This window comes from Callorhinchus milii, unplaced genomic scaffold (genome assembly GCF_018977255.1).
Source record: "Callorhinchus milii isolate IMCB2004 unplaced genomic scaffold, IMCB_Cmil_1.0 Scaffold11, whole genome shotgun sequence".
Classification (NCBI taxonomy): Eukaryota; Metazoa; Chordata; class Chondrichthyes; order Chimaeriformes; family Callorhinchidae; genus Callorhinchus; species Callorhinchus milii.
In genome coordinates this window covers 7,696,203-7,709,265 of record NW_024704752.1, presented here as the reverse complement: position 1 = coordinate 7,709,265, position 13,063 = coordinate 7,696,203, and the positions used below count along the sequence as shown (strand labels likewise).

Sequence of the window (13,063 nt, the reverse complement as noted above, 5' to 3'; positions counted from 1 at the left end):
ATCCCCTACAATCCTGTTCGCTCCCTCCACCCAGCGGGCTCCAGCCTGCTTCACATCCCCTGCCTCACTCGCCCCGCTATTGGCAGGCGGGCCTTCTGCTACTCTACCCTCACCCTCTGGAACTCTATTCCGCAGTCCCTCTGTCTCATCCCCTCCCTTGCCACCTTCAAGACCCATCTCAAGACCCTCCTCTTCAACTGTGCTTTCGATCTCCCTGCTTCCCCCCCCCCACCTGCCCTCCACCCTCCCCAACAGCGACTCCCAGTTCTGGTCTATCTCTGTCTGTCCAGCGCCTTGGGATGTCCTCCCGTCATGAAAGGTGCTTTACAAATGTAATTTTGTTGTTGTTGTTGTTGTTGTAACACCGCATAGCTTGCCGTTGATATCACTATTTAGTTAATTAACTCTACAACAGCCCCTAAAACATCCAATCGAACAACTCTTAACCTCAACACCTCAAACACAAAAATAATTCTGCATTGATCCCAAACACAGGCACAAAACATCCAGAAGGAATTCTATGCAGACCCAAATGCAGATTATGGATGCCGAGGAGTTAAACAGGCAGGTTTCCAAAGTTTCTACTTGTCCCTATTACTGGTGGGTGCTTGTCATCATTCTAAAGCTCTTCCTCGTCTATTACTATCCTTCAGCTCCCTTCATCGCAAAAGGTGCTCCAAAATCTTCTTCATTGCTAAATCAACCTTTAAGATGTTCAGTTTCCTCTTCAAAACACTCCCCTCTGCAGTTTAGCTTCCTGTAAAACCCAAGACCATCAACACTTGAATATTGCTCTCCTATCTCCAAGGTTTATACAGCAACTTTCTTGTTCTCCTGTACACAATATCAGGGAAGGATGTGGACTGATCAGTGATCTTCGCGTCACACTCTGTTGCAACATTTCTGGTCTTAATCTAACCACCAATACTTGATTAATCTCCATGTTCCTAGATCTACCCAGGACCCTTCTGCACTGTAGTATCAATATATATACAATGATTGTAAAGACAGGCTTGAGAAATCCCTTATTACTGTACAACCAAAGATCGAGTTCTATCACCTGCTTCTGATACTTGGAAATCCAGGGACCAATTATCAACAAGAAAATAAGAACATAAGAATAGCTAGACAAAAGAGACTAAGGTCCATGCAGTTTGCCTTCCTTCCGTGCACATGTCAAGTCCCAAACTATATATTGTATCCCAAGATGTTATTTCTTAAAATAAATCTATCTAATTTGCTTTTGAAAGAATCAACACTTTCTGCTTCCACTGTCTCCCCAGAGAGCCTGTTCCATACATTTACCACTTGCTCACTGTAATAGTGTTTTGCAGATATGTTTTTAATCCATCCTTCAATCGCAGGCCATGACCTCTGGTTCTACTGTTCTGAACAACATAAAACAGCTTATGTTCTACATTATTAATCACTGACATGATTCAACTTATTTTATTTTTTGTCCCCTAAGTTTGATCAAAAGGGGGGGGGGAGGGAAACAGGGTAAAGAGGCAGTCAGTATAAGTCACTCTAGAATCCTTTTCTGCACTTAACTTCAGCAGTTATTCAAACCCCTCTCAAAAGGATTATTTCCACAGACAAATGTCTACTCTGGATACATTGCACCAAATCTCATCGCTTACTTACCGCATTCACATCCAGGATGAGGAGTTGAACCGACAGCAACCTGTTCGGGAACAAAATGAAGTAAACGTAAATGATTTGAACTCAATTTGAATCAAATTTAAATTTATTATTATTGAGTTTATTATTGAATTGGATATTAATGCTAAGTTATTGAAAGGGTCAGTTGCAATAAGCATAAATCAAAAGTGTTACTTGTACAGAGGAATTCTACAGAGATCCCAATTACAACTGTGGAAGACGCACGTGTGAGACCAAACCATGTCCTGTTGACAGCATTATCTACATTTTGCTCCATGTTTATCTGCTGTGATGAATGAATGGGGCTTTACAACCCCAAACTGCAACCCTACACATCATGTTACTGGCAAGTTGTGGAGTCCTGTAACTCAGTGGTTAGAGCACTCGCTTTGCAAGCGAGAGACCCCGAGTTCAATTCCAGGCAGAGGGCGAAACCTCGGGCAAGTTTCCTTACTCCACACAGAGCCTAATAATAATCCCTCCAAAACCAAAAACAATAATAAATTGGTCATTTTCAATCCACGACTGTTCGTGGGACATTGCTGTGCGCAATTGGCTGCTGCGTTCGCCCACAAATATATACAGTCAACTCACTTCACAGTGTGTTCTGTGAAGCGCTTTGGGACGTCCTCCCGACGTGAAAAGCGCTATATCAAATACAAGGATTATTATTATTATTATTATTAAGTTGGAGGGGGGTGGATGGGGGGCAGATGTGGTGTGTAAGAAATAAATGCATACCAAAGGTGACTGAGTGGGGCATTGCTGACCAGGAATTCGATGACCAACGCCATTCATCCGGATTTAGAAAGCACTTGAAACCAGGATCGCTCTCTTGCTCTCACTCCCACACTCTCTCGACTCCCCAAACCTCCAAACTCTCGAGAAATCTCCGCTCTTCCTTCAGATCGAACGCAAAAACATTCGACTTCCTTAGACTCTGCTCAGGTTTGAGTTTCACTGAATTCTTTTACCCCCAAAAAAACCCCAAAGAAAACACAAATCGAGGCATTGCAATCATTAAAAAGGGACACAAAACACACGGATTTGCCTCAAACTTTATTCCGAGGGAACTGTTGCTTTGGTTTTAGTGTAGTGGGTGAAAACGATGGGTTTTGCAACGATCCCAACGGGTTTGGTGCGCGAAGGGCGTATTACAGCAGCTTTCGCAGTCAGGAGGTGCGCACTTTTCTGGAGGAAGAAGGATAATAGAACATTAGAAAATATGTTCGCAAAGAGGATGCTGTCACCCACCGAACCTGGACAGGGAGAGAGGTGGTGGTGGGGGGGGGAGAGAGAGGTGGTGGGGGGGGGAGGGAGAGAGGTCGTGGTGGGGGGGGGAGAGAGAGAGGTGGTGGGGGGGGGGAGAGGTGGGGGGGGGGAGAGAGAGAGGTGGTGGGGGGGGGGGAGAGAGAGGTGGTGGGGGGGAGGAGGAGAGAGAGGTGGTGGGGGGGAGAGGGAGAGAGGTGGTGGGGGGGAGAGAGAGAGGTGGTGGGGGGGGGAGAGGGAGAGAGGTGGTGGGGGGAGAGAGAGAGAGGTGGGGGGGAGAGAGAGAAGGTGGTGGGGGGGGGGGAGAGAGGTGGTGGGGGGGGGAGAGGGGGGGGGGGGGAGAGAGAGAGGTGGTGGGGGGGAGAGAGAGAGGTGGTGGGGGGGGGAGAGGTGGTGGGGGAGAGAGAGGTGGTGGTGGGGGGAGAGGGAGAGAGGTGGTGGTGGGGGGAGAGAGAGAGGTGGTGGTGGGGGAGGGAGAGAGGAGAGAGAGAGGTGGTGGGGGGAGAGAGAGAGTGGTGGTGGGGGGAAAGAGAGAGAGGTGGTGGGGGGGGAGAGAGAGAGAGGTGGTGGGGGGGAGAGAGGGGAGAGAGAGTGGTGGTGGGGGGGAGAGAGAGAGGTGGTGGTGGGGGGGAGAGGGAGAGAGGTGGTGGTGGGGGGAGAGGGAGAGAGGTGGTGGGGGGAGAGGAGAGGTGGTGGTGGGGGGGAGAGGAGAGAGGTGGTGGGGGGGAGAGGAGAGAGGTGGTGGGGGGGAGGGGGGGTGGGGGGGAGAGAGAGAGAGGTGGTGGGGGGAGAGAGGATGGTGGTGGGGGGGGGGGAGAGGGTGGTGGGGGGAGAGGAGAGAGGTGGTGGGGGGGGGAGGAGAGAGGTGGTGGTGGGGGGGGGGAGAGAGAGGTGGTGGGGGGGGAGAGAGGGGTGGTGGGGGGAGAGAGAGGAGGTGGTGGGGGGGAGAGAGAGAGTGGTGGGGGGTGGGGGGGAGATGGAGAGAGGTGGTGGGGGGGAGAGAGGAGGTGGTGGTGGGGGGGAGGGAGAGAGGTGGTGGTGGGGGGGAGAGAGGAGGTGGTGGGGGGGAGATGGAGAGAGAGGTGGTGGGGGGGAGAGAGGAGGTGGTGGGGGGTGGTGGGGGAGATGGAGAGAGGAGGTGTGGTGGGGGGGGGGAGAGAGGAGGTGGTGGGGGTGGTGGGGGAGATGGAGAGAGGAGGTGGTGGTGGGGGGGAGAGAGGAGGTGGTGCGGGTGGTGGGGGAGATGGAGAGAGGTGGTGGTGGGGGGGGGGAGAGAGGAGGTGGTGGGGGAGAGAGGAGGTGGTGGGGGTGGTGGGGAGATGGAGAGAGGGGTGGTGGGGGGGGGGGAGGGAGAGAGGTGGTGGTGGGGGGGGGAGAGAGAGGTGGTGGTGGGGGGGGAGAGAGGAGGTGGTGGGGGGTGGTGGGGGAGATGGAGAGAGGTGGTGGTGGGGGGGGGGAGAGAGGAGGTGGTGGGGGGGAGATGGAGAGAGGGGGTGGTGGGGGGTGAGGGAGAGAGGTGGTGGTGGGGGGGGGAGAGAGGAGGTGGTGGGGGGTGGGGGGGGGAGATGGAGAGAGGTGGTGGGGGGAGAGAGGAGGTGGTGGTGGGGGGGTGGGGAGAGAGGTGGTGGTGGTGGGGGGGGGATGGAGAGAGGAGGTGGTGGGAATGATCCAGAAAACAGGGACTTCGTGGCTCCTTACTAGGATTTGTGTGCATTTCGGAGGGGAAACACAGTGGCTGTTGGTTTCCCATCAGAAATTGACCACTTGGTTTACTTACGGTTGGGGTGACGGTGATGGTGGTGATGGTGATGGTGATGATGGTGATGGTGGTGATGGTGGTGGGGGGGCAATGTAGGGACAGACCCTCCTCAGCTCCCTGGTCTTCCCATGGTTGGGGAGGGGGGGGGGGGGGGAGACACTCGTCAGAAGCCGCTACAGAAGTCACCATCCAAATACCCCCTTCCCCCCCCCACCCCCCAAAACAACCCCCAGTGGTCTTCTTCTCTTCACCGATGTTCAAGAGGAGAAACAATCCACAAAGTCGGGACACTCACTCTTGTCGGTTCGCTCTCACACCGACCCGTCTGCACACCGGCAAATACAGCTGTTTCATTATTTTTGTGTGTGTGGGGGGGGGAGTGTGTGTGGGGGGGGGGAGTGTGGGGGGGGGGAGTGTGTGTGGGGGGGGGGAGTGTGGGGGGGGGAGTGTGTGTGGGGGGAGTGTGTGGGGGGGGGAGTATGTGTGGGGGGGGAGTGTGTGGGGGGGGAGTGTGGGGGGGAGTGTGTGTGTGGGGGGGAGTGTGTGTGTGGGGGGGAGTGTGTGTGTGTGGGGGGGGGGAGTGTGTGTGGGGGGAGTGTGTGTGGGGGGGGGAGTGTGTGTGGGGGAGGGAGTGTGTGGGGGGGGAGTGTGTGGGGGGGGGGAGTGTGTGTGGGGGGGGGAGTGTGTGGGGGGGGAGAGGGTGGGGGTGTGAGGTGTGTGAGGTGGTGGGGGTGAGGGGGTGGTGTGTGTGGGGGTGGGGGGTGGTGGGGGTGTGTGTGGGGTGGGGTGGTGTGTGTGGGGGGGGGGTGTGGTGGGGGGGTGTGTGAGGGGGGTGGTGTGGGGGGGGGTGGTGTTGTGTGGGGGTGGGGGGTGTGGTGGGGGGGGGTGTGTGGGGGTGGTGTGTGTGGGGGGGGGGTGGTGTGTGGGGGTGGGGTGGTGTGTGAGGGGTGGGGGTGGTGTGTGTGGGGGTGGGGGGTGGTGTGTGAGGGGGTGGGGGTGGTGTGTGGGGGGGGGGGGTGTGGGGGTGGGGGGGGTGGTGTGTGAGGGGGTGGGGGGTGGTGTGTGGGGGTGGGGGGGTGGTGTGTGAGGGGTGGGGGGGTGGTGGTGAGGGGGGTGGGGGTGGGGGTGTGGTGTGGTGGAGGGGTGGTGTGTGAGGGGTGGGGGGGTGGTGTGTGAGGGGGTGGGGGGTGTGGTGGGGGGTGTGGTGGAGGGGTGGTGTGGGGGGGTGGTGTCTGTGTGGGGGTGGGGGGGTGTGGTGGGGGGGTGGTGTGTGTGGGGGGGTGGTGTGTGTGGGGGTGGGGGGGTGGTGTGTGTGGGGGTGGAGGGGTGGTGTGTGAGGGGGTGGGGGGGTGGTGTGTGAGGGGGTGGGGGGTGTGGTGTGGGGGTGAGGGGGAGTTTGTGGGATACACTCAGGGGTGGAGCCAACGAGTTGCATTGTATTGTGAGATTGTATGATTTCTTGGGTTATTGTGGATCAAAAACAAATGGGAGACTTGACGGAGATTCAGCGGCACTCGTTGAAGACAGGATAGCGCTCTGTCTCTCTGTCTGTGTCTCTCCATCCCTCCCTCTGTCTGTTCTCTCCATCCCTCCCTCTGTCTGTGTCTCTCCATCTCTCCCTCTGTCTGTTCTCTCCCTCCCTCCCTCTCTCTGTCTGTGTCTCTCCATCTCTCCCTCCCTCCCTCTCTCTGTCTGTGTCTCTCCATCTCTCCCTCCCTCCCTCTCTCTGTCTGTGTCTCTCCATCCCTCTCTCTCTCTGTCTGTGTCTCTCCCTCCCTCTCTCCGGCTGTGTCTCTCCATCTCTCCCTCCCTCCCTCCCTCTGTCTGTGTCTCTCCATCCCTCCCTCCCTCTCTCTGTCTGTGTCCCTCCATCTCTCTATCCCTCCCTCCCTCTCTCTGTCTGTGTCTCCCCCTCCCTCTCTCTCTGTCTGTGTCTCCCCCTCCCTCCCTCTCTCTCTCTCTGCGCCATCCTCATCGCCCTCCTTCCAACAAGGCTCGGTACAGCGATTGAACCTCGACCACCTGGAGCAGCCATCACCCCCCCCCCACCCCCACCCCACCCACTGCACCCGCCCAGAGATGTCACCCGAGCCACCGCTCCCGACGCTGACTCTCAGCTGCCTGTCCCTGATCCTGTCCCTGCAGAGCCCCTCCATGCAAGCGGTGAGTTGGTTGACTTTTCTCCCCTGGGTGGTGGTTGTTGTTGTTGTTGTTTTTGCCCCCACCCCCTCCCCCCCTCCCCCCTCCCCCCCCCCCAGTCCACCGGGAGGGTTTCGTGACCAGAGACGGTTCCTCTCTGGAAGCTCACGGTGTCCTGTGTCTGGGGGCCGCTCGGACCCCTTGGAAATAAGTGTAGGACGATTGCGGAACGATGGCTGTGTTCTCCATCGACTGGTGTGAACGCTGTGGACTTCATTGTAATAATAATAATAATAATAATCCTTTTCGCGTCGGGAGGACGTCCCAAAGCGCTTCGCAGAACACACTGTAAAGTGAATTGACTGTATGTTTGTGGGCGAACGCGGCAGCCAATTGCGCACAGCAGTCGTGGATTGAAAATGACCAATTTATTATTGGTTTTGGTTTTGGAGGGATTATTATTAGGCTCTGTGTGGAGTAAGCAAACTTGCCCAAGGTTTCGCCCTCTGCCTGGAATTGAACTCAGGTCTCTCACTTGCAAAGCGAGTGCTCCAACCACTGAGCTACTGGACTCCATTGCACGATCTCACTCTCTTTCTCTCTCTCTGTCTGGTGTCTTTGAGCTGTGCAGTGCAATGCTGAGAGCGGAAAGCAACCAGACATTCAACAACTTGCATTCACATAGCTCCCCTCCAACGCCAGGGAGGCGCCTCAGAGCGCTTTGACAGCGCAGGAAGGAATCTCGTATCGTAGAAGTGTCACACGGGGTCGGCCTGGCGCTGTGGGTAGCACTCTCGCCTCCGAGTCAGAAGAGGTCGTGGGTTCAAGCCCCTCGTCAGGATTTGGAATCACAAGATGACACTCCAATGCAATGCAACGCTTGGGGTGTGTTGTTTTGTTGGAGGTGCCGTCATTCAGATGAGACATTTAAACCGAGCTCCCATTCTGCCTGTTCAGATGGACGTTAAAGATCCTGTGGCACTATTAAAAAAGAGAAGTGAGTCTTCCCTGGTGTCCCGACCAACAATCCCCCAAATAAAATTGGTCACTCACTGCATGGCTGTTTGTGAGACATTGCTGCGCGCAATTAACTGGTGCGTTTAGCCCACAAAATACAGTCATTCCACTTTACAGTATATCCTGTGAAGTGATTTGAGACGTCTCAACAACTTGATAAAGCACCATATCAAATGCAAAGATTATTACTTTATAGAAGTTTGGATCAAGTGCGTCTGCATCTCTCTACGTCTCTCTCTGTATTGTCTGTGTGCCTATCGACTCTCACTGTTTCTGTGTGTGTATGTCTTATTTGTGCCTGCACTGGGGGAGGTCTGAACTGCAAATCAGCATCTGTTGGGGACGGATCTGACCTGTCGCAGAAGGAATGCTGTGATCGGTAGCGTTTTTGTCATTGGGTCAAGTCTGTGTGCTTCAGCATCACATCCTGTTGTAAACCTGCTTTAATTCAATAAGGAGATGAGCCCTGGGGTTTACACCTTTCAATGGCCATTTAACTCCTCGCATTTGATACAGAGCCTTATCACGTCATCAAGATGTCTGAAAATGCTTCATAGGATATACTGTAAAGTGGAGTGATTGTATATTTCATGGGCGAAATGCAGCAGCCAGTTGAGCACAGGATGTCCCACAAACAACCATGGAGTGAGTGACCAATTTTATTTGGGGGATTTTTGGCCAGGAAACCAGGAGAAACTCCCTTCTTATTTCAAAAAGTGCTATGAGATCTTTAATGTCCACCTGAACAGGCCGACAGAACCTCGGTTTAACATCTCATCTGAAGAATGCCATCTCCGACAATGGAAAACCCTCCCAGTACTGCATTGGAGTGTCATTTCATTTTATGTGATTCCAAGCCCCGATGTGGGCCTCGAACCCACAACCTTCTGACTCAGAGGTGAGAGTGCGACCACTGAGCCAGACTGACACACTTTATTTATTTGGAAACCAAAAGATTCGGAGAGGATTTGGTAACAGAGAAACTAATTGTTCTAATCACTGAGTTACAAGATGTGTGGGCAGTGACTGATAACTACTGTATCATTCATTTAGATTCTGTGGGACATCCTTCAGACGTGAAAGGCACTCTATAAATGTAATTTTGTTGTTGTTGTTGTTGAAAGGGTTTATGTTTGCTGTCAGTTGCTTCTTCTCCAGAAATCATGTTGTGGCTGTTTCCGAGATGAACACCACAGGCTGTAAAACAATCCCGAGGTTTTGTTGATTAGTTTGGTTATTGCCACACGTTCTCTTGTTGCTGCAGGCAGAACGAGTGGCATTTTGAAAAGGGTGCAGATCCCTCAGACCTTTATTTTGAATGGTCTGGTCTGGAGTTGAGGCAGCCAGCATCCTCAGGTAATAGATGCAAGTATGGAGAATAAGCGTCACTGTGTTGTGTGACAGCAGCGGGTAATATTAAGACACTGGAGAAATAGAGACATTGTGGTAATAGAGACACTGGGGTAGTAGACACTGGGGTAATAGAGACACTAGGGTAAGAGATGCACACTAGGTATTAGAGGTACCTGCATAGTAAAAGTTATTTGTGACTGTATTTTTAATTACTTTATAATGTTGCTCAAGCTTGACAGGCAGACAGGCAGGCAGACAGACAGGCAGGCAGACAGGCAGGCAGACTGGCAGATTGACTGACAACAGATAGACTGGCTAATAGGCAGATGGACTGACAGATAGATAGAAAGACAGACGGGCTGGCAGACAGGCATGTAGAGTGGTAGATCTATCCTGTACTTGTCTTACAGGTACCACACGTCCAGAATAATGTTGCCAATATCTGTGAAAGATGAAGGAGGAAAAATTACACTTGGGCTTGTGTTTAATTTACATATGTAACATTTCAGAGAGACCAGAATTTGGAAGATTCTTAAGCAAACCAAAGAGAGGGAAGTTACACGTTGCTTTAGAATGAACAACCTCCTCATTTGTACTCCAAAGCGTGTGAGATTTTAAATGTTGTCATAAAAAGTGGTCTTTTAGCGTCACACATGACACTCCATCGCCATTAATTGAGATTAATACTAAAATTAGACTAACTACCCAAAACATATTGTGAAGCCAGTAGATAAAGCAGACAGTGCTAGAAAATCAGTTACACTGACATTCTACAACACTTTCCATACTTTCCTCAACTTTTGTGGAACATTTTGCCTTGGATTGTCGAAAGATTCCCGAAACTGAAATTGCTAGAAACTGGGAGGGGGTTGGGAATTTTCCTCTGTGGGAGCGTTAAATAGTTGAGTGCTCACCCGCAATCAAAGGAACAGGGCCTGGAAATGATGGGAAATAAAAGCACATTTTAAGTCTTCAGTAGAAAAGGTAATTAAACTATATTATCTTTTTACATTGCAAAAGAAAAATAAGATAATTAGATGATTTACCTTCACAATTGTGTATGTGTGTATATATATATACATACATATAAGTAAAACTCACATAAATCTTTTCTGCATAATCGGATAATCACCTAAGTCGTTCATGAACCCAAGTCCCATTCAGTTTCCAACCAAACAACATAGATTTCTTTACACTATTTGCATTTTATAAGCAAATCATCTCCTAAATTGTATGCCGCTCCCCTATCCTCCATGATTCCTGCACTCACCGGCTGCATTGAATCACATGGGTATGTAGTCTTGATCCGTCGCTGCTTGTGCAAAAGAACTTCATTTCCCGCGATTCAATGCGCTTCCAATGCTTGCTGGTAAGTGTACACAAGGCGATGGGTTAAGACATTGAATCACATGAAACCTAATCTTGACCCTCCACCCCATGCACACATATCGGCTGCATTGAATTACGCATGCACAGTGTAGATTATTGATTAAAGCTCCCGACGTGAAAGGCTTTCTATAAATGTCATTTTTGTTGTTGTTGTTGTTGTTAAAGCGGATTTTGTACAATTCATACAAGTTTGCCTGTAACTCGGACTTTGCTGAAGTCATGTTAAATGTTATGTTCCCAACTGATATGACTTATGTGAGTCATATCAATTGGGATATGTATATAGTCTAAACAGTATTAGAAGAATAAACACTTGACTTAGAATCAATCCATGGCAGGAACCTGTGCAGGATCAGCCTAAAAGGGCTGCGGTATATCTGCTGGATTACACTAGGGGCTGTTCCCAAATCCCGCCAGACTGGGGGTCAACATATTAGAAAGTGATCAGACTAGGTATGTCCTTGAGCTGTATGGAAGGAGGGTTGATTGAAGACCAGCATAGCCAAAAGATTGGTGTGGAGTGGAGTGATACTGAAAAGGATGGCTGCCCAGATTTCAGAAATTGCAAGAGATCAAGGAAATGTCACAAGGTAAAATTGGCCACAATCCTACAATGGCAGATTTGGGAGTATTGTGAGCGTAGGAGCCCACTGAACAGATGGTCATACCACAGTTAAGGATTTCCACAGCCTGACACTTGCAAGTGTCTAAATCCACTCTTTTAAACCACCTCCTCAGATCATGCACAGTGCGAGCTCAGATATTTATAATTACTATGTTCATGTCTACACAGATGATCCATCCACGTGCAAAACCATGATTGGACAAAGAACCCACTGTCATGTCTGAGGAGGAAGTAGATGGATCCTAAAATCCTCTTCAGAGGAAAGGCACAAGATGGCATCCTCCAGCTTCAAAGAATCAACTACCAGGGGCTTAACGTACCACAGAAAGAATAGCACAATACCAAGATATTGGAGAAGGTGCCTAAATAAAATAAAGGAACATCTAGTCACCTCACCTAGTACTGTAGAACCCACAATCAATAAGAATGTTCTTAATTGCCTAGCTTGCTAATACCATTACCTAATAGCTCAATGATCTTACAAACTTGGCAGGGCAGATTGGTTACATCTTCAATCTGTTGGAAGAGTTTATTTGCAACCCACCACCCTTCCCCAAGCAACTCTGGAACAGCCCCATCCCAAGCTCCTTAGTCAACCTGGCAGGATACTTGGATCAGCCTTGAGTGCCCCCAGTGACTAATGCGCTACTTCCATTCAGCAAATGACCTTCTGCAGGTTCCTACCAGGGAATATATTTCCAAGTGCACTTTTTTTTAACAAAGTAAAGTTTGTAAGTAATTCACTCATTTATCTTTTACAATGAACGTGTGTTAATAAACCATTCATTTCCATTACTTCTGCATTCAATCTCTTCTTCCTCAAAGCTAGTTACATTGCACAGCTACCAAAACACAGGAGTTGATGACATCTCATATCTTGCGCTCAGTTTCTGGAATGTTTTGGCACATATGGTGTTCTCTTAACCTCTGTGTTTTAACTTTCACAATGCATGACAATACACACAATATACAACACATAAGAGGTGGCTTCCCTTGTTCTAATTCATCTGTTAAAAATGCATCCAGTATACTTTCAATTTGTATTAACTTTTTGGGGACCCTTTAACTCAAGTGTATCATGGATTGAAGTTTAAAAATGTGATATATTGCATAGACAACAACGTGCATTTATGTAGGGCCCCTCACTCAGGATAGCGTCCCAGAGCACTTTATTAACAAACTTACCGAAATGCATCAGAGTTGCATTGTAGTGAATGCTTATGACTCTATATTCCAAGTACTCATAATAGATTCATCGATTGGTTACCATGTTTGGGTGTGAGAAGGTAACCAGATCACAATTTAGTAACAGCCCTTCCTGCTGATTTCACACGTTGGCACATCTTCAAAGGTTGAAAGAGTTAGGACTTTACCACTGTATTTCCTCGCAATCAAAAATGAGGGGGAGGGTTGTATGGGGAAAAAATACAGAGTGGTGGGGGGAGGGGGGGCGGGATTTGCTTGTTCTGTGGGAGGACATCTCATTGTAATGAGATCCTATATGAAGACATATTTATTTGCTCCAGCGTTCTGTATGATCCAAGAGGATCATTGTAGCTGCTCAATCTTGCACAATGTAAGAGTATTGTTATGGCCTCTAAACCGTTTGTTATGTCAGGTTAGTTCTGGAACTTTATGTTATTCCAACACTTGTTTTCAGTAATTCCATTATGCCTCCCAACAATCACCTTTCAGAGTGACCCGGTGACATTTGGACTAGTTGGTTCCATGGAACATTTGAACTCAGTTTTACATGCAGTTCCTCCATTCTGTGACCACTACTTCTTGATTTATGTCATCTTTCGCTTACTCCTTTCAACCTTGTATTATCCTCTACAAGGCAGGGAAGT

At 50.1% G+C, this 13,063-nt stretch overlaps 1 protein-coding gene and 1 long non-coding RNA gene across 2 annotated transcripts in view; one reads left to right on the top strand and one right to left on the bottom strand.

The window, feature by feature from the left end:
• Positions 1-2,701, bottom strand: part of LOC103175991 (collagen alpha-4(IV) chain) — a 51,065-nt gene extending 48,364 nt beyond the window's left edge. Inside the window, exons 1-2 of the mRNA XM_007889322.2 lie at positions 2,404-2,701; positions 1,645-1,684 (exon numbers count right to left, since the gene is read on the bottom strand). Of these exons, the coding sequence (XP_007887513.2) occupies positions 1,645-1,684; positions 2,404-2,456 (93 nt within the window). The 5' untranslated portion in view covers positions 2,457-2,701. The remainder of the gene's footprint in view (positions 1-1,644; positions 1,685-2,403) is intronic.
• A 3,909-nt stretch (positions 2,702-6,610) lies between these two features.
• Positions 6,611-12,008, top strand: LOC103180374. The gene is made up of 2 exons (XR_488103.2): positions 6,611-6,853; positions 11,382-12,008. It is a non-coding gene; the product is annotated as an uncharacterized LOC103180374 (long non-coding RNA).
• Positions 12,009-13,063: the final 1,055 nt, after the last annotated feature.